Below are 21,100 nucleotides of genomic sequence, written 5' to 3'. Positions count from 1 at the left end.
AGGTGATGCAGATGTGTATGATCATGGTCATAAAAATTATCAGTTATTCTAATAATCTTGTTTAACTATTTTGATCTATAATAACCTGTAACAGTCAACTAACAGTTCATCAGACCATATACTAATAATTTACTAGTCCATGATAAGCTGTGTGTGTGTCCTTGATATGAATTTTGACTCGGTATCAATCTGACAAATAACAGTATCAATTAACTATCTGGACTGGCTCCATGATCCTTAAAAGATCCTATTCTATATGTATTTCTTTCTAAATAATGAGAAGTACACCTGAACATTTGATCACTTCATTCATTCAACACCACTAAAAGGGAAATCCGTGTACTGCCTCACAGGTTCTTTGATTTGAGAGTTTAGTGCATAAGCAGAGCAACACAAAAATACTTGGACCGTTGAGTGTATACGATATACACATACAGACAGCCTCAAAGTCAGTACCTTTCTACTTTTTTGTTATCTGTTCTTTTGATGTCTGTAGCTTTTTGACTTATTTATAGAATCTTCTGTAGAAACACAGTCCATACCTTAAAAGTTTCCAGTTTAAACCTTACTTTATAAAATCCAAATCTTTCCCAAAGAAGTATTCTTTCCAAAAACTAGTCAATTTATGAAAGAATATTACCAGATTTTCCCCGATTCCACAGATGGGCATATGAAAGCTTACAGTTTTGGGCACAGCATATTTTAGGTAAAGGTGTTTTTATATACCTATGATAAAGTCATAAGGGATTTTTGTCTCTTCCTCATTACATAAAAGAATGATGCAATATCAAAATGGAAATCTGACAGCAATTTAAAATTCAGAAACATGACAAATAAACACCCTTAAACAAAAAATGCTGTGGAAAATATTGGACTAATTACAGTAGTACTAAAACAGCAACTTGTGTTTCTATGTATGTGAATGGAAGCCCAGTGAATACAGAATTTACAATGTAATTGCACAGTACTTACATAATTCTATATAATTTAGTTGCCGCAATGGCAAAGAGGAATATTCCTGCCTTAGTGGTTAGGCAGAGTGTTTAGAAAGTAATACATTAGTTATCAGCAAAACACGGTGTGACAATTTGACTGTTGGAAATAACCTATATAATGACTTGAACATACCCACATGCAAACACTGGGTAATAACTACATAATAATTTCTACCCTTTCAGTAAATTATGTGTTCCATGTGTTTGTGAAATTTGCTTTATTCAAACAACTGCTTTAATAGTGACATGAAACAGGCAGATTCTGCTGGCAGAATATATATGTATACACACACATACAGACGCACACACATACAGGCACAGAACTGCATCAGAAGAAAATCTCACCCAATTATCAAGCCCAATTCAAATATATATCTATATTTTGGTTTAATGTTATCAACACTAATAAAAAAGAATGCTATTATAGGCATTCATTTAAAATGGAAAAAGGTTGCATGAATGAGAGCATGAAAATCAGCTTTGGGCTGAATCCTATGAAGTGCATCAGGCATGCAAGTCCATACAGGTCCCATTGCAGTAAGTGTGGATATGCAGTACCTGACCCCATGCCTCTGACTGACCAAAGTTTTCAGCAAGAAGTATGGCATTTTATTCACAACCTGTGTGACAATTTATACCAGAAATTGACGCATACTCACATTGCTACCAAAGTATCCTGCTTTCCCAATGTTTGCTGAACTTCACAACCTTTTGAGAATAAAGCCTGAAATTGGCTTAGAAAATAACAATAAAGAATCAAATGAGTGCAAAATATCGTAGTACTTTTGTAGTCTAATACTAGATTTTTCTCTATTTTATGGAAAGGAGTTTTAAATCTATTGGATTTTCTACTGTAGAGATCTTGTTTTATGAAAAAGATTTAACCATAGCTATTACTAGTGGAATTTTCGCACATAAAGGTGAAATTAAAATAGTGATAAATATATATAAATACATATAGATGTATATATATATGCATATATAAAAAAGAGGTATACATACATAATATATATATGCATGTATCTATATAGAAATATATATACACATACATATATATGCATGTGTATATATATGTATTTTTTAGAACTGAGCCATGCCATTTTATTGGAGGCAACAGTCTTGATTAGAGTGCACCTCCCATCAATAGCTTTGGAGTATCAGGCAACACGCTGTAAGCACTGCATAAAATTGCAAATTCTCTTGTGTCTTTCCAAAATCTCATTAATAAATTCCAGTTTTAGCAATAAAATCTCTGGCCAGTCCTTCTTCCCCTTCCCCCATGGGATCAGCATCACATTGCAGCCTCTGAACTGGGCCCCCATACTAGAAATTATTGTAATCCAGGCCTAAGCTCCAACCTCTTCACCCATGACCTAGGTAATCAAATTATGGTAATGTTGTTAGTTAGATGAAACCATCAGAAACCATTAGTCTCTCAGTTTTACCCAAACTCAATTCTGTCAAGTGTTTGAAGAGAGTGATACCTTCGTCATTTGAGGATTGAGACCAATGTCTCAGTTACATTTTATTTCCTCACAAGAAGTCACACATATTGTCTCAGTCACAATACTTTTTATTGTTTTTAAACCCTTTTAGGTATTCCAATCCAAAGCCAAAAATAAATGTTACAGAAACTTTCCAACTTACGAGTTGTTTGTATTTACATCATGCTGTTAAAACAACAGGTATGCTGTATTTTATGCACTTTTCCCGAGACACATGAATCTTATTAAACAGTATCAGTATTTTTTTTTTTTGCAATAAATTCTCTTCCCATTCTCTTTCACATTATGACAAGTGATGGCATGTAAAAAACCTCTTCCATCAAAACAACAAGAAACTGTTGAATGTACTTGAAATATGTGTGGGAAAACCGTCATGAGTAACGTTATGTAAAGGCACAGATGAATGAATTGGCTAATTAGTATATCATTCAAGAGTTTGCAGACTTGGAAGCTTAACTCCCCAAATAAAATTAAAATTAAAATAATTATGATTTATTTTAGGCTGTTTGATCATTCCATGGAAGGATTCAAAAACTGGGAGTTTATGACTACTCACTGCTGGAGCGAGAAAGCAGCAGGTGACTGGATCTTGGAAATCTGTGACACTCCATCTCAGCTGAGAAATTTCAAGACTCCAGGTATGACTCTAACCTTTATTTCGGCTCAGTGAATTCAGAAGAATGCCTACAGTTGCTAATACTGCCTTGACTGTTTTCCATGTTTTATTTACAACTGGAACATCTCACTGGTTTTAGTGTGAAGACAGAGATATGAAGAGCATTATTCTTAATTTCAGTTATCAATGCACTCTTCATTTTTATGTTGCTGTTATTTGCCATTTAAGACATGTGGTTTTCTTTTATTCTGAACTTACTTCTGGTTTCCGTGGAGAATTTCACCTTCTCAGAGGTAAACTGCCCTCTTTCTTGCAGTCACATGTGTTGCCTCGAAGTATAAGAAGAGACTTTGGCCATTTAGAGCTACCTCATACCAAACATGAATTCTTCAAGCAGAGACAGACCCCTGTACCATCTGACAGGTTACAAAGATTCAGTGCTTTAAACGAAGCCCAATCTTTACTAGGCAGAGTTTTCCACGAAAAAGATACAAAACTGCATGAAACTGCATGTGCAACATTTGAAAGTTATAGTATCTCCATATGCAGGCATCTGTTTTCTTGGATGTTGAAGATTTATCAGACAGGTCTTCAACATAAGTTACAGCAGCCCAGAGTTGCTCTCCTGTGTTCATATTGCCCGTGACATTCATGGTGATATATCCTATATTTACGTGGCCTATATCAGCTATATAGGGCCCAGGGATTTATTTTGATGTTGCTTTTCTTTGTATTTTTTATCCTATCCGTAAGAAAAAGTGGCATTTATCGGTGTTTACCCAACTAGAAAATCCCATTATACAAGAGAAGAAAGTCATGGCTTGCTACCACTGGTAGGTTGCATCGTGCTCCTGTGTGTATGGGCAGGGTGCTCAGACCTGGCATTCATCCTCTCACAAACTGTGCTCCTAGTAAGAATTTTTGAGTCTACAAACATTCTTCTGCTTTTAAATCCCACTGCACGGATCGATTTCATTCACGTATTTCAGTATGAGCACTTTGAAAGAACTGGAGATTTACAGAAGGTCTGTCAAAGGGACTCATGGGAGTACATGCTTACTTCTGTTTGCTGGTTAAGAGAGAAGAGTATATACTTGCCTTTGGACTTACTGAAAATGTAAACCTTAAAAACCATTTTGAAATAGATACATTATACACAGACAAAAATGCCACTGTTTGTGCATGAATACTGAATATAGTCCTTCCTTCGGAGCCCCACATCAAAGTAGGTGGAAACCCTTTAATAAAAATAATCAAAGGTGAAATATCACTTAAACAAATAATCTAGACTAAAACATGTTAGACATGAATACTGCTGATGTATCAAAAATCATTTGTCACTAAATCTAAACTAACACTGATTGGAGAGCATGTCAGTATGCAATCATATTACATTGGAAGTGACAAATCTAGTTGATTACTGCTTTCTGGTAGATAAAATTAATTATAAGAATTCTACTGCAAACTATATTTAGGACTACAATGACATCAGCAATAGAATTAGTTTATAATTCAGTGAAATAAAAGATACATGCCATCTCAGGCAGCTAAGTAAACTCACAAAGCAGTAAGAGTTTTCTAACTGATTTGCTAAAAATCAGTTCTGAATTTTAAGACATAGATGTTAACTTAAAGTACTTGAAGCTATAAAAATATATCTTTGTGAACTTAACAATAGGGGATTTTTCAGCATGTTTGTTCCTTAATTCGTAAGTTATTGGAAGTGATTAAAACTATTCAAATGAGCCTCACTAAGTATGAGTACTTTTATTGTTTCTACTACATGAAAAAGCACACATAAAGAAACATTGACTAAAATGCAAACTGAAGTGCTTAAAAGCTTTAGGTTTAAAACAAGAAAGGCTAGTGTGATAGGGCATGTGCATGTAGTTGACTATTCTAGAAGAATATTAATTGCTTCAATTCTACTTTATCCAAGAAAGACCCATTAATGTTTCTGCCACCAGATACGGAGATGGAATACTTTGTCTTCCTCCTGGTTGAAATTTGGTTTGTTAAATTATTCAGATTGGAATGAAGACTATGTGCAGTTCACCTGATCAAGGCAAATGTGCCTTTCTGGGATGCCAGCTGGTCCAATCACTCCTGCAGCTTACAAACTCAGTAGGAGTATTTCCATCATGACTTAGAGCAAGCCAGGGCACAGGAGGAATTCTAATGTGTGAACACGGAGTTGTCCAGTCTCCTTCCTTTTCCAGGTGGTGCACAGGCCAAACTCAACGGGTTTTATACGTTTCACTTTGCATAAAAATGAACTCTCTTATTTCAAAATTATGACAAAACGGAAGTGCTGATTTTATGCTGCTTAGATAGTTTTCTATCTAAAAAATCTAACACACAGATCAGCCTCACTCAACTGCTGTTCAAATTAATGGAATTGAATGAGAATTTTAGCTCTTTATTTCTGCTCTTCTTTAGCTGAGTTATGTTCTTTTTAATGCAGCAGATGGCCAGATAGCAAATCTCTCTACCTGTTTGGCCATCAAATTGCATTCTCTTATTGCCTGTCTCAGTTTGTCTGCATAACCTGAATTTTTTTTTAGGATGCTAAACCATCAGTCATAAGCCGAAATTTTTAAAACCTGTACGTAATATGAGGCCAGTAAGTCCTTACTGAAGACCAAGATAATCAGTGTGATTTTCAAAATTGCTGAGCAGCAAACAACTTTTTATTAAAGTCTGTGGTAACGCTAGGGTGGCCAGTGTCATTTAGAAGTCAGCTGTATACTCAAGTGGTTAACTTTAAGCACAGCATTTTGAAAATCTTTATTATCATCCTCTAGAGCTCTGAAAGGAAAAAACAGCCTTGTCAGTGTTTCAATTTTTACTTCATTTTATCTGCACTGATCACTTCTCAACATGGTTTTGCAGTGGTGAAAGTTCTTAGCTAAGTGATGTTGATTGCACCAGTAAATGCAGAGCAAAGTTTCCAGTGCACTAAAAAGGGGTATTTATTAAATGTATTTGGAGAAGCAGCCATAGACTATGAGCAGAACTGTTCAGGGATTCAGGGGGATGTTTGGTGTTCGGGAGTTTTTTTAATTTTCAGTGCTTTAGAATTTGGTAGAGGGGAGGTATTAAAGAACAACTAAGTAATTTAATTTTAATCAGATTACTGAAAAGAGACAAAAATCAATGATTTCCAATTCCATCGTGCACTTGTTTTTCCTGATGCAGCCAGGAACATCTGTGGCTTGAAGAACAAGTTAGGGTAGCTCTTCACCTTTTTGTCTACCGGAACCCAGTGGTTCATCCAACAAGCATGAAGGAGAGCCACAGTGCAACACATTTCAGCTATTCCCCTCTTCTGTCTTCCCTGGCACACTCCCTGTACTAAAGTCTAGAAAAGAGATAACATGGAGCCATTTTGCAAACTGTTCATCTGGGCTATTCTCCAGACATCTTTTACAGCACTTTTATGTCACCAGAACAGTCTAAATGTGGACAACTACATTTCCTGCTTTACACTTTAAAGCTTGTTCCTGCACACTCCTATTTTACATATGTAGTTGTATAGGTCTTACTGATTTATTGATTTCAATACTTTATATGTACTCTTCTCAGTGCTACAGTGGCTAATCTCTATGGGACTGATTTCTTTTGCTCCATAACAACTAAAGCCTGAAGACCCAACTCTAGAAGAAAAGGGGCAGTAAGGCCAGGAGAGATATAGAAAAAAATAGACCTGCCCAACCAAGGGTTGTGGAGGAAGCTGATATACTGAAGGAATCCTGCTGGAGAGCTTTCTCTTTACTTTCTTTTAACCACAATGTAAAACAGTGCTTGAGACTGGTTAGGTTTTTACATGCATTTGGATTTCACAAGAAGCAGTCTGGTTGTGAATTTGGATCCTTGTTCATTGTATACTGTCTAGTAATACATGCCCCAACTTTCTAGAGCGGTGGTTGCCCTGGGATGGAAGCTGTCTGGTAACACTTCTGTTCAGAAAGATTTGAAAGTGCCTGCCATATATTAGTGGTGGACAAAGTCAGCTGTTTGGGCATGTTGGGGTTAGGCTCCGCACCGAACAGAACGTGAAGTAAACAAAAGGTGCTTAAACACAACTTATGGTGCCTCTCTGATTTATCACTGTAGCCTGTAATGTATCACGCTGATATCACCATCATGCCTATTTGTTATTTCTGTTGTGTGCATGTGTTTGTTTAGCTATTGAAAGGTCTTATAATTAAGAGCTGCAGTTTTCCTGTAATCAAATTGAGAACAAAGAGCTAACATGTCATCATATCCCTGCATTGGTAAGGTAATGCCACATCTGTTACCCGTAAAGACATGCAGGGCACAGTTCATAAAAGTAGTGCATGTGATTTCTGCATTTAATTCTGTAGAGTTTATGGCGATGGACGTGCTTGCTGTGAAAAACTATGATATACCCTTTCTCCTACACATACAACATGAGACCTCTGTTACATACTAAATACAACCAGGTTAAAGGATTATTCTAGCCAAACTAGATGATGGAATCAGCCAAAAATGGGGAAAGAAAGATTTTGGCTTAAATGTGCACACTTTGTTTATTCATTATAAAAGTGTGTGTGTATGTATATATACTTAGTTATTGAAATATTTTCATTGTGCAAATTAAGGCTGCCTTGAGGCAGACTTCATTTATTTGCTGGCAAGTCACATGAATTTTTCCCCTCTTTATTTACTGAACCGTACTTAAAAGTCAACTAATCTCCTGAGAGACCCAGCATTATTCCCCTCATTGCCCTTTTGCATTAGGTATACATTCAAAGCAGTGATCCTTCCTGCAGTAATGTTAGTACAAGCCATTCCATGTATGTGAAGTCCAGACACGATACACTGTGCCTGAGGAGCATTTTTACTTGTAGTTATTTTTAGTGGGTCCTTGCAAATGCTTTTCTCTAGTATTCAGTATTTTTACCAGTGTTTTGGAAGAAGTATAAAATCAACCCTTGGAAATTTTAGTGATCTTTGGAGCATAATAATGACGAGGATAAGAAGATCTAAACAACTTAGCAAAACACACATTGTTTGATTGCATCCAATATATTATGGTCCATGTGCTGTAGAAGTGAGTTAAGACACATGGAGAAGCCGTAGCTTCGAACAGGCTGTAGAGATGACTACATATCTGGTTAAAAATTAGCTCCCTGCATGAGTCCTTTCCTAAAAAGAAAAGTGCCCAGCTGAATCACTCTAAAGAACATTGAGAGGTAACTTGATCCCCACATATCTATACAAGAAGAAAATATGTGATTTGGGTCTTTTTAATCTGGTGGGGCCTAAAGAGCTACATGGCTGTGAACTAGAGGTAGGAAGAGACAAATTGAAAATAAGGTGCATGCAGTTTTACAGTCAAGGTAATTAGCCAGTAGTTTGGCAGCTGGTGTGGTACACTCTTCATCAGTTAATTTTTTAAATCAGGATTGAATGTCTCTTTTAAAAAATAATGCTTTGGTTTAGCTGTGAAAAGTTGAAAGCTACTGTGTGAAACAACTGTCGTTTGATGTAATCTCTTGCCTATAGTTTCTTCTCAAAAACTGAGCATAGAGCAGAGAAAGATTCATATGAAGTGTAGAAAATTCTGTCCCAAAAAGATTAAATAGGGTTGGCAAGAGACAGAGAGATAACAGAGATTCCCATCTTTAAACCCCAGTATAAACCATTTAAAAAAATTGGGCTATCATTTGCCAGGTAGTGGTTTTGCTTATTGTTGCTTACTGCTTGAAGGTTGAACATAAAAGCAGAGAGATAATGTATTGTCTTGGTCATGTCAATGGAGGATACCAGATGACATTGGGAAAAATATAGAAAATCACTTACAAAGATCAAAGTAATTTGCTTGCACAGGTTGAAGAAGTCCAATTGAACAATATGAAAGCTCAAATTTTGAGTATCATTAAAATAAAAGAAGAGGAAGATCGCTTCAATTTAATTTTACATGAAGTATCCTAAGTGATTTTCTTGAGAAAAGACATACCTGCATTACATTTCTTTTTAAATAATAGTTCTAAGAGAAGAGTATTTTAACTGCACAATAGGCTCCAAAACAGGATCTTTCAAATTTGGAAAATAAGTACTCCCTGCTCTTCTGTTTCCTTTCTCTTCTGATGAGAATTTGACATTTACAAGTAGCTACTCCAACATCAATAAATATAATCAAGAAAATAGGATAAGCCCAAACTTACATTCCATCTTTTCAAGCAGGGATGTGTTTCTTATGCATCATTACTTCAGGCATCATTTCAGGCCTGAGTCCTTTTGCTCTTTCACAGAATTAGTTCACCAGGTAGTATAGACAGAAAGGTGGGGACTGGAAGTTCATACTTGGTGTCCTGACAGCCTGAATTGATGACTTGATATACATTTATCTTTTTATTCTTTCACAAAAAAACTTACCGAAAAGACAATGCTTCAGGCAGGCAAACAATTTTTTTCTTTCTTCACTCAAGTACAGAGAGGATAAAATACTGGTGATGAACACAAGCAATACAGTGATATATCCGCTAAATAACTAGGGCAAATAAATAAGAAATTATGCTGGTTTGAGAGGGGACACTGATGTTCTACCATGGAGATTTTAAAAGAAGTTGTTTCCTGTTCATCAAGATGTGTCCTGTAAGCCAAAGAAATTTAGTAATAAACAAAATGTAACCCCTCTCTTAAGCCAAAATTCTGAATACAGCTAGTTAGCTAAAAGGTCTCAAATAATAATTACTGGATAATTAATGTTCTGGGAGAAAGCGAAATCCAGAGCAAAAACTCCTTGTTGAGTACTATATACATTTTCCAAATAATTGTATGGCTAAAGATTTTGTTGTTTATTGTTTGTATTGAGTTCTATCTGTGGTGCAAACTTTGACTAGACCTACAAGAGGCTGGAGCGCAATGAAAATGCCATGTAAAAATCTGATTGAAGAAAGTATGCTTTCTCAGTTTATAGTCAAACAGTGATTGCACTATCTATATTAAACTAAAGACACTTGAAATGCAACATCTTCCATACCTACTCACAAAGTCATGTTTTCAAGTGACAACTTTTTGTAAAACACAGAAAATAGAAATGGTTTCTAAAACTAGATTTTAAATACTTAACTTCTAGGCAAATTGAAAGAGTGGTCCTTAGTACTGTATGGAACATCCATCCAGCCTTACTCACCAAGAAATGATTTTCCAAAAGTGGAAAGAGTGCGCTCTAGTCCCGTTGAAGACCCTACAGAAGATTATGGAACAGATGACTATTCAGGTGCATACATTCATTTATTCTGATTGTGCATTTATTGAACACATAATAGGTTGAAGGAGTGACCTGAGACTCTGCATATCGAAAATTTCAGTGAAATGAATTCTTAATTTAAGATCAGAACTATTTATTTCATAAGGTTAGATAACATTTTCGTTTCATCCTGAGTTTGTAAGCATACAATTATGTATTTTTAAGGTACACTTAACATACAATGAAGGATGCACTGCTTTTCATGTAAGTATATAAAAATATATATACATACATGTGCACACATATATCTATGAAGAACATTATGTTCTACATCTGTGTTGTTTCTCACTGATCCCTATAGAAGTTTTTCAGCTTTATCATTAGACTTAAATAGAGTTGGATTTTTGGCACTGCAAAATAAGTCAACTTGGCAGTTTCCTACATGTAATCTAACATTAGGAGCATCGTGTAGATGGTTAGGGCTGATGAATCTTAAGTATAGCTCCAGCAAGCAAACAGCAGGACAAAGTTCAGTTTAGAAGTTTCTGTTATTACAGTCTCCTGCCACAGCATGTCAGACCCACAGTCCCTGTTTTAGATTGAGAGCTGCTGAACTCCTTGTTTTGGTAGGTGTTAAAACATTACTATCTCTCTTGTAAAGGTCACTAACTTCTTAAGTTTTTGTATGAAGCAAACTCATTTTACTTCAAGTTTACCTGATGTTAGGAGAAATTTCAAGGTGGCTGGCAAACTCGACGCATTTCATTCACAAGAGAGCAGTGAAAGTTATAACTTCACCCACAGGCTTTGTTCACCTACATAAAGGCAGGAGTTGATGGTTCTCTCCTCCCATAACAGGAAGGACCTATTTGAAAACTGTAAACATAGAACCATAGAATATCTCAAGTTGGAAGGGACCCATAAGGATCATTGAGTCCGACATGAGTGTGGGTGAGATGCAAAACTGCTAATCAGCAAGTTTTAGCTGAGGCTTTTGCAGCATGTAGCAGCACAGAGGCAGCGCATCTGGGCCCTGGTGGCTGGTTCAGTTGGGTTGTGGTAGCCAGCTTGACCACTTGTTACCCAGTTGGTAACCAGAGTAGACACTGATCATGTTGTTCATCATTTATGTTGACCTGCTTGTTATAAGTGATTTTGCTAATAATTCCTTATTATGAATTACAGAAGCCTTTGCACATTTCTGAATAAAATTCAGTTATTTGTTAGTCATTAGGAAAGCATCTGTTTGGACCCAGAAATAGTTTCTCTTTGACAGGTTCTATAGAGAATGCCACACTTGGTAAAAATTGTAAATCACTGTGAATAAATACTGAAGCCAGGATTTGCAAGGTCTTCAGGTACTAAAAAATTTCTCAGTTTTGGTGGAGCCAAATTACTATTTGGTATTCAAATCGAACAGGAAAACAGAGTAATTGCATTCTGCATTAAAATACTATGTTTTAAGGGGTGCTAAGTACTAAATGAGAAGTTTTAATCCCTTCACCCCCTGTATTCTGGTTTTATTAAAGGTCCCTGCAATGCAGAATGCAGTAAAGTAGGGTGTGATGGGCCAGGACCAGATCATTGTACTGACTGTCTGCACTACTACTACAAATCTAAGAACAACACACGGTAAGACCAAGAGAAAAAAACTTTACTTCATAGATTTCTTAGTGTATATCTTAACTTCCTTTCCTCTTCTCTTTACTGCAGTCATGGATAATTCATTTTACACTGAATTTGACAAATTTTCTTAGGAGTTGACAAAAAAAACCCTAGCTAATCAGAATTTAAAGTACAGCCTTCGAACACCCTTCTCTGATTATTTCCCCATCTCTTGGTTGTTTTTTCATAAGAGTATATATATATATATATATAAACCTGTGATAGCTATTACAGCTTCTGTGATTGAGTTTGAACAAGATAAGAAGAAATGTAGATGGTCAAAAATGATACTGTATGACAAGGCTTTTGCCAGTGAGATAGCATACGCTGTAGAGAAATAAACGGAAGAGAAGAGGCAGCTTGATGCAATGCTTTGGAGGGTTACATCTTAGTAAACAGGCGATCATTAGAAAAGCAGCAATGCTGAGAAACACTTCTGCTTTGCAGTCATGGTCCAGGAACATGGTGGCAGGTTATTTGATTAACCACTCTGCCTTCTCTTCCCTGCTGTCCGCAGGATCTGTGTTTCGACCTGCCCACCTGGTCACTACAATGCAGACAAGAAACGCTGTAAAAAATGCTCACCCAGTTGTGAAACCTGTGTTGGAGGCCATAGTGACCAGTGCATGACCTGTAAATCTGGCTACTACCTGAATGAAGTAACCAATAGCTGTATTACCAACTGCCCTGATGGGTTTTACCTGGATAAGAGTTAGTATTTCTTGTTGTTTCTTTATTGCGGGCTACAGAATTTGATCTGGGGAGGTTGCTGGAATATTTACGAGCAGGAAAAGTGTATGTTGGTGTATCTGTCTCTTATTTTATTCCTCTTATTAAATTGTTGCCAAGTGTGATCAAGAATCTCCTCAAAATCCTTCCTTTATTTTAAAAACCATGCTTAGTGGCAGGATGTTTTCTCTGCTTGTGGCTGGGAGTAACAGTAGCAGAACGAGGGTAGTTCAAGAGCCAGTCAGCTGCAGGACAGAGCGCGTTATCACTGCTCCAGAAAGGGACAGGCAGCACCCACGTTCTGAACATGAGGCATAACCCATTCCCCCAAATTCAAATGATATGGCACCAGGCAGAAGAGAGAGCTGAGGAATTGACCATGGCCACTGAACTGGGGCTTTAAGAAAAATAGGCTGCTCAGGTGTAAAATGTGGTTGCAATTAATGTTTCTGACAGACCTAAGTACCTGCAGTGATGTGATGACCCAAGAGCAGTAATTCTCTACCATGTGAGACACCTGCCTTCAGTTTCCTCCTGTGATTGCCAAGGAGACTGCCCATGTTTAGTTTCCAGCTTTGGCTAGCAAAAATACTTAGATGTATGTTCAAACACATGCTTAAAACTGCAGTGACTTCAATTGTCTTTAGACACATCCTTAGAAGATAAATATGCACTCAGGAGCTTTGTTCATCTAGTTACCTAACCTTTTGCTTTCTGCATCATGAAGCTGTGTGTTCATTTTTGAGAATTAGTAAAAACAGGTACTACTTTAATTCTTTCACTTTGAACTGTGTGAGAGCTACAGTAAAGGGAATTCTTTTCCACACAGTGAAGATGGATAGATGAAAATTTAGGATTAAATGGGAACATCACCTATTTCTTCTCAGAAAGGTACATGGCACTGCATCTCGAAAGACAGTAGGTCTGAAGAGAGACATCTCTTAAAGTAGAGAGCTCTTGAGATGAAAAGGCAGGTGTTAAGTAATTTATGTGTTGACTTTGTTAAGATCAGACCTGTTCATGCAGATGTGTCTTTAAGCATCAAATCAGGAAGACAGAACAGGCTTCTTGCATGGAAAGTAAGAGGTAAATTGCAGGACAGTCTCTGGAACACATGGTAATCGTTACTGCATATCACTGCTAAATAAAAAGATTATCTAAGTCCATATTATAAATAGTTAACGTAAATTTAAAATGTTTATGAAGATTTTTTAATGACCTCAAAGCATATTTTTCTCAGGGTACAACTGTAACTTCAAATGTTTAGAAATAGATTAAACCATTTGATGTTTGATGGAAAAAGCTAATGATGGGCAGAATTTAGATATTATAGTCCAGGTTGCTGCTTCCCTTCCTGATGTCAAGCTAGAAAGCAAGAAGTCATGTGATAATATATCTATATAGTTTTATTAAACATAACTGACCAAGGTTTTCTGGGCCATTTTCTTTTTTTTTCCTTTGTAGATAAGATTGTTTGCCGAAAATGTAGTGAAAACTGTAGAACATGTGTTGAATTCCAAATCTGCACAGAATGCAAACATGGCCTAAGGTAAGGAAATGATGGATGTCGCTAAACAATACCTGAAGAGGCTTACAAGACTGTGAATAGACAATGAAGAACATGAGATAGCTATTTAACCCTGAGTGGCCCTCATTTCATGTGTTACATCACTGTTTAGTTGTAATATAGTATTTTCTTGTGCTACTATGTGCCAGTTTGGCTAACAACAGATTTTTAGAGGACCTTTCATTTCAGGAAAATAAAAGCCACAGCCACGTGGAAATCTGGCTTCTTCACTTTTTTGACCTACAGTGTGGCAGTCAAGGATTATTTTAGAGGCAGAGCTGATGAATCATATTAATCTTTCTGATTCATTCCTATGATAGTTAGAAACTATTTTCTTATCTTTATTGTATTTCTTCATGCATCCAGTCATTCACTTACCTCAATTACCTCAGGCTCAATTCTATTACAATATAGTATGCACATATTTTAAACAGCAGTGGATATTTTTTCTTCATAGGGGGACTTAGTCATTCTTGAAATTGATTGATAGGTAAAACCTACAAAGCAGCAGTACACATTTCAAGCTCCTTTATGAATGAATGACTTTTTGATCCGAGCAGCAAAGGTCAAAAATCTTATAAAATTCATGATGGCTTTATGCCACAAAAAATATGACGTCAGAATTCAGTATCTGTGGGGTTCTTGCAGAATACAAGTGTTATGCGAATGTTTTAACATTGAGCTTTTACCTTTCATCAGAGTGGATTTTCATCTCTTAGTAAAAGCTGAATGTTGTTTGCTTCTAGGACATTAATAGCTGGATTCCTTTACATTTTGTAAAGAAATTCTCATTTCTATGTATTTATGTTGCATCTAGATTTTCCAAGTACCTGTAAAATTTTTATTACAAATATCTCTATTTTTTTAAAAGTGACCCTTTGAAAAGGAAGTGTGATCTAATGGGAAGGAAAGCATGGTATCGGATCAGGACATTGATCTGTTTACACTGCCTGTGAAATATGAGTATCTGCTTCCTTTTTAAAATGTTATTAAATTTGCAGTCCATGTTAAGATTTTGGAGAATTTTAACAGACTCAGCATGATCTTCTCTGTATCTGCAAAACCAAATTAGTAAATTAGCAGTTTAGAAGTTCCTACAATGGGCATATATGTCACAGACAAAAGATGACATAAATTTGGGACCTTAGAGGATGCAGTTGCTATAGAAAAGTTATGCCCACATTTTCTTTATTTCTCAGGAACTGAGTTTCCCCATCCATTAACACAAACAGCAGCTTGTAGCACCACTGAAGGAAGTAGACATGTCCATTCAATGTGAGAAGAGAAGGAGAAATCGAAGTACAAAAAATCATAAGAACCCAAACTTCATGTTTTCTTGGGCAATATTAGCAAACTGAGATTGATTTTTGGTAATGTTTTGAAAAAACACCACCTGTGTGGGTGTGACAGATAAATGAAGCCTTGCAGGCCATTCATTTCATGTTCCCCAGTTAGAAACTTGCTGCATTTTCTTGGAAGAGTTATTGATGGACAGGGTCCTGGGTGGGACTGGTAGACCTGGATTCCAGTTCTGTTCCTGTTACTGACCCATTAAATAAACTTGGGCAAATTATTAGTTTTCCCATCTGTAAAAACATGATAATGCTACCTGCCTTGTAAGCACTTTGAAGTGTGTGACTGAGGAAAACTAATAAGAAAGCAGGGGTTGTTAGGTTTGTTGAATTGCTAATTCAATTTTTTTCTAGTTTAGGACCATATACACTCTGGAAAATTTCTAGTGGTGCTGAGCACACATGACTTTTGCTGGATCCAATCTGTAAAACAGGGTTAGGACTCACTCAGGGTGGTAATCCCCAGAGCTGAAGAGCATTTTTAGAGAAAAGAGTTAAGTCAGATGAAAGCTGACGTTCCACAGAAGATGGCAAATGTGGCAGAGAAGTCCTAGCTCAAAAAAAAAAACCAACCTGCTGTAGGCACGTTATAACATGAAAGCATAAACAGCTACTTAGAGGAAGCATGGAAATGTGACTCTTCATGCTATTTCATTTTCCTCTGTTGCCAGTCTTTCGTGCTCTCTCTCAAAAGTGCCTGCAGGCAGAATACCTCCAACTGTAATCTTGACAAGTCTCCCCAGCCATGCAGAACTGGCTTTCAGTTAGGAGGTTTCAAAGGCAACTGCTATTGCAGAAAGAGGTGGTGGTTTCCTTCGCTGTGAATCTCTTCTTAACCTGTGCTGTAGCAGAGTATCAGGAGATGCTGCTGGTCTTTCAAGAGAAGCATGAGATTTTGTTAACAAGTCCCTTAGCATTTTTTTTAATACAGTGGTGCTGACCGTGTGCCAAATTCCTCATGGGTAATTGCATTTTACATGCCTGAATTTTTAGTACTCTTTGGCATTGTCCATTTTTTTTCTGTCCCCTACTACTTGGTAGTATTTACAATGAGTTTGTAAACAGCTTCTGCATTTCATCATGGACAAAACTGCATTTCATTCCCGCTTGAAGTGGTTGCTGTCTCTGAATTTATAAAAGATGACCAATGAAGGAAGCTGGTGAATCCTAATATATGGGTTGTTCTTTTATTAAAAGAGAACTACTGGTTTGTACATGACCTTGTCGTCTTCTGTTGCTGTTATCTGCCCAAACACTGCTTTTTTCCTTTTTACAATAGTTTGCATGGCACTAAATGTGCTATCCACTGTGAAGAAGGAAAATACCATAATGGTAGAGAATGCGAACCATGTCACCGTTCCTGTGCGACATGTGCAGGTACCCCACGGACATTTATCTGCATCATTTCCTTTCCTCTATGTTTTTAGCTCTGATTTTATTCTATTATATCACAATTACAGTATAATGTGATTGTTTACATGTAAAAACTTAATTCTCGTGATAGCTCCTCAATATATTTTAAATACAGCAGACTTCTTTCAGCTAACATGAAAATCTAAGTTTTCTAATTGAAAGTGTGCATACACTCTTTTCTCTTTTCTTTTTTCTTTCTTTTTTTTTTTTTCCCTCTTAGTAGCCCTCATTCTGATTTCCAGTAATGCTCTGCATTTTCTTTCTGGGATGGGATAATGACGGATAGATTTTGTGCAGGCTTTAGAACTATCAACAGCCATTGCTTTCAGAAAAAGATATACTGAAATTATGTAATGTTGTTTATGCTAACCATGTACCTTTATTGCTTGATGTTACTGTTTGAAAGAAAGTAAGGCAGGTAAAACATAGTCTCTAAAATTATAAGATTTTACTACAGTTAGAGGTGGTGCCTGTTAGGCAATAAAAGGAACTAGCCAGTAATACAGTGTATTTTGTCTCTGGTTTAAGGTGCTGGAGTAGATGCCTGTATAAACTGCACACAGGGTTATTTTATGGAAGATGGAAGATGTGTGCAGTCCTGTAGTAGCGGTTATTACCTTGATCACTCTACTGAAAGTGGATACAAAAGCTGCAAAAGGTATGATCAGTGGCTAATATGTGTCTGATGTTTGACAGTATATTAGCTGTTACTGTGTTGGAAAAGGTAATAGTTATGAGAACATAAAACACTGCATACTTCAAAAAATAGGAAAAATACATTGCATGCTAAGCAAATAAAGGAAAAGTATTTATTTTAATTTTATTCTTCATTATATTCATGCAGGTCTTCTAAAAGTGTGTTTTCTTGTACATATATGCGTGTCCTTCACTTTAAAAAAGCCTGTAGTGAGAATCTAAGTAGATATGCATAGAAATGCAAAATTTACAGATCTGGCAGAGGATTTGCATTTCTCAGAAAACAGTCAAACTATTTTTTTTAATCACAAGTTAATCACTATTCATAAGGACCATTTCAGTTCTTCAGCTGCATATTCACAAACATGGCACAAGTATATTACCAGACTGCTGTCCAGAATAGCTCACCTGGCTCAGGGTACAAATGGGTGGATAAACTTGGACAAGGCTGTGCTGTGCTGTGCAAGGAAGGGACATTTTTTTCTATTCCATTCCTTGTTAAACAAGTACTGTTTGTTGCCCTTTGGAATCATTTATTATTGACTCACTTTGAGTTCAGGACAGGAAGGGAATCACCATGTGTTACAGTTTTGCACACAAAAAAAATAATCGATACACAATGAAAATATGATGGAGCCAGAAGGACGATGAAAGGACTGGGCAGCAGGTCAGTCTTTTCCATCCTGGCACATGTATGCACAATCAGCTTAATACTTTTGTGGATTACTTCTGCATACTTCCAAAATACTAGAGTAATGCAGCTATTTAATAAAAAAGTGTGAATAGAAAGTGGTTGGAGGAAGGAAGCAGGACTGGACTGCAGGGGGAGTTAATTATTTTTAATTATTATTATTAATATTAGAGCAGCTGATACCTCTAGAAACAACAAGCAAGCCCTTTGCAATACAGAAGAGGTCTTGTAGGAACTCTCGTATTTGGTGAGGTCATAAGACCAACTCCTGCCATTGTCTTTCAGATGTGATGCCAGCTGTTTGGATTGCAGTGGTCAAGGAGACAGAAACTGTACAAGCTGTCCAAGCGGCTATAATCTGGACACTGGTGTCTGTGTAATGGGAACAGTCTGCAAGGATGGTGAGTGCAGTTCTCTGAAAAGATCCGTTTTACCACTGCCAGCTTCTTCTTTTACATGTATTGGGTTGGTTTGGTCTGTTTCTTTTCTTTTGTTACAGTCTTGATTTGAGGCCTACATTACTTCTTAATTTTTTCAGGTTTATGAAAAGGAGAAAACTACATTTGCATGCATTAACAAGATTAGTCACATCCGCTTTACCTGAATTTTCCTAAAATAGTTTTCCCCCCTGCCAACAACCTACTTTTCCTTCCTTATCTGATTTTCAAAAGCTGTTGCTTTCAAGAGATTTTTATATGAAGACCCTAGCATACTATCAATAGAATCACATTCATCTATTTCACTGCTTTAAACTGTGAAAATGCTGGTAAGTAAAAAGGATTTTAAGTGCCTGTAGTACTTCTTGAATTATGTGAAAGGGTAATGAGAACAAAAGAATTCTGAAATAAGGAGCACCCGATTTGTGGTGGAGATTTGAACTTCCTCCAAGTTCTCCGTGGCAACCAAGATACCTTTCTCGTTGCATATGATTGGCTTCATTATTCACTAATATTCATTCCTTTGAAATTTCACAATTACAGAGACACTTAGATAACATCATGCTTCTCTAAAAACGTTACTATGTGAATTACTTGTAGATACTGCCGAACAAGTGCAGTCCAACAGGAAAATCGTACCAGAACAAAGCCCAGTGTTAAGCCATGAGGAAGACACCTAACATCAGATGTACAAAAAGCTAACAATGACTCTTGGGTCCAGCTTATTTCCACTGGATTTAGTAAGAGTTTTACAAAAGACTTAAAAACAAATTAAAAAGAAAGAGTGCAGGATTGAATCTTGTTTCTGTGGACCTTTACAGCTCCTGTTGGAATGTAGGCCTTCAAACTTTGAAAAGTATCCTATCCATCATAAAGTTACATTAAAGGTACTGGTAAACCAGTCATGAGACCTTTTGACATCAGGACATTAGAAGTGTCATTGTAATCTTGAGCAAGTCCAGAGAAGGTCAGATATAGATGGACAAATGATGAGGAAGTGTAATGCTAAGAGTTTTGAGTAACCACAGTCTCAGTATGGTATTGCAGTTGAACGCTGCAATGCAAACATTTGACAACCATTTTGGTCTTTAATGTGGTTGGATAAATCTGTCTTCATTTGTACGCATGCAATTTCAATCAGATGCACATGTAGTTAGTTGTAGGGACACCCCATTTCAGTACTATCTATCTCCCCCACTCTTCCAAGTGCAGCTGCCATGAAAGGGCAACACATCAGCATGTGGGCCTCTAGGCAATTGCAATGCACCATGCTGGATCCCACCACACAGCATGTGTTCTCAACAGCCTAGGGTAGCCAAGGAAAGTCCAGAAGGTTTGGGGTTTTTTTTCTCTTAATTTACAAAGCACAGAAGGTCTCGTTTCATTGCCTGACAATCAAGCACTGGTTACTAGTCTAACTCACTCTATAGGATTTGCATTTCTGTTGAGAATGTTTTATTCTTTTTCTGTGGTTTGACTGTTTTATTCTTTTGATTCATAAAAATTGAGAACATATTCCTTTGCTGTAAATATCACTGTTTTCTAATTATTCTCTTTCTAATCTTTTTTTCCTTTTCACAAATGGATACCAATCATTCCCTGTTGGACCACACAATATCTCTTCCTGAAAAAAAAAAATGCTATTGACTGAAATTCGTTTTGATGGAACAAATTTCCTACTTGCTACCTGCTCCTGAATGGTCTCTTCAACCAAATCTGCCTGTCTGACCAATTAAAACTTCCTCCATTGTACACGCCATGCTCTCCAAACCTTCAACCTCCCCTCCTTCTCTTGCTGCTGCCCTCCGGAAGCCACGGAAGAGTCCTGGGCCGAGGGAGGATTCTGTATGCTGGTGAAAAAGAACAATCTCTGCCAGCGGAAAGTGCTTCAGCAATTGTGTTGCAGAACATGTACGCACAAGGGGTGAACTGACACCTCCCAGCATCCTCCTGCTCCTGTAGACTTGTAGATTAATCCATATTATTGAAAAAGGAAAAAACAAAACAAAACAAAACAAAAAAAAAACAACAAAAAAAAAAAACAGAAAGCCACCTCTTTCTCTCTCCCCCCTCTTTGTCTGGGGAGATGGTGAACTGTTTGTTGGAACTTAAACGGAAAAACTACAACACGCCTACCTTTCATAACTGGATGTCTCGAGCTAAGCATCCAGAATCACAGAGTCAGTATTGTGTGACCAAAGCATTTGATGCC

General features: G+C 36.9%; 1 protein-coding gene across 2 annotated transcripts in view; it reads left to right on the top strand.

Annotated features, from left to right (window-relative positions):
- PCSK5 (proprotein convertase subtilisin/kexin type 5) overlaps nucleotides 1-21,100 on the top strand; it is a 259,149-nt gene that overhangs the window by 181,294 nt on the left and 56,755 nt on the right. Inside the window, exons 13-21 of one of the 2 annotated variants that reach the window (XM_068422260.1) lie at nucleotides 3,002-3,138; nucleotides 10,225-10,368; nucleotides 11,868-11,970; nucleotides 12,521-12,714; nucleotides 14,197-14,281; nucleotides 16,931-17,028; nucleotides 17,593-17,722; nucleotides 18,737-18,852; nucleotides 20,701-20,816. In XM_068422260.1, coding sequence (XP_068278361.1) covers nucleotides 3,002-3,138; nucleotides 10,225-10,368; nucleotides 11,868-11,970; nucleotides 12,521-12,714; nucleotides 14,197-14,281; nucleotides 16,931-17,028; nucleotides 17,593-17,722; nucleotides 18,737-18,852; nucleotides 20,701-20,816 — 1,123 coding nt within the window. Of the gene's footprint in view, nucleotides 1-3,001; nucleotides 3,139-10,224; nucleotides 10,369-11,867; nucleotides 11,971-12,520; nucleotides 12,715-14,196; nucleotides 14,282-16,930; nucleotides 17,029-17,592; nucleotides 17,723-18,736; nucleotides 18,853-20,700; nucleotides 20,817-21,100 lie in introns of those variants that run through there. The other variant, XM_068422259.1, reaches the window with a different exon arrangement.

The sequence above is a fragment of the Nyctibius grandis genome, chromosome Z (assembly GCF_013368605.1).
Source record: "Nyctibius grandis isolate bNycGra1 chromosome Z, bNycGra1.pri, whole genome shotgun sequence".
NCBI classification, from domain to species: domain Eukaryota; kingdom Metazoa; phylum Chordata; class Aves; order Nyctibiiformes; family Nyctibiidae; genus Nyctibius; species Nyctibius grandis.
Note: the sequence above shows the minus strand (reverse complement) of the source record. Positions and strands in the feature narration are given on the sequence as shown.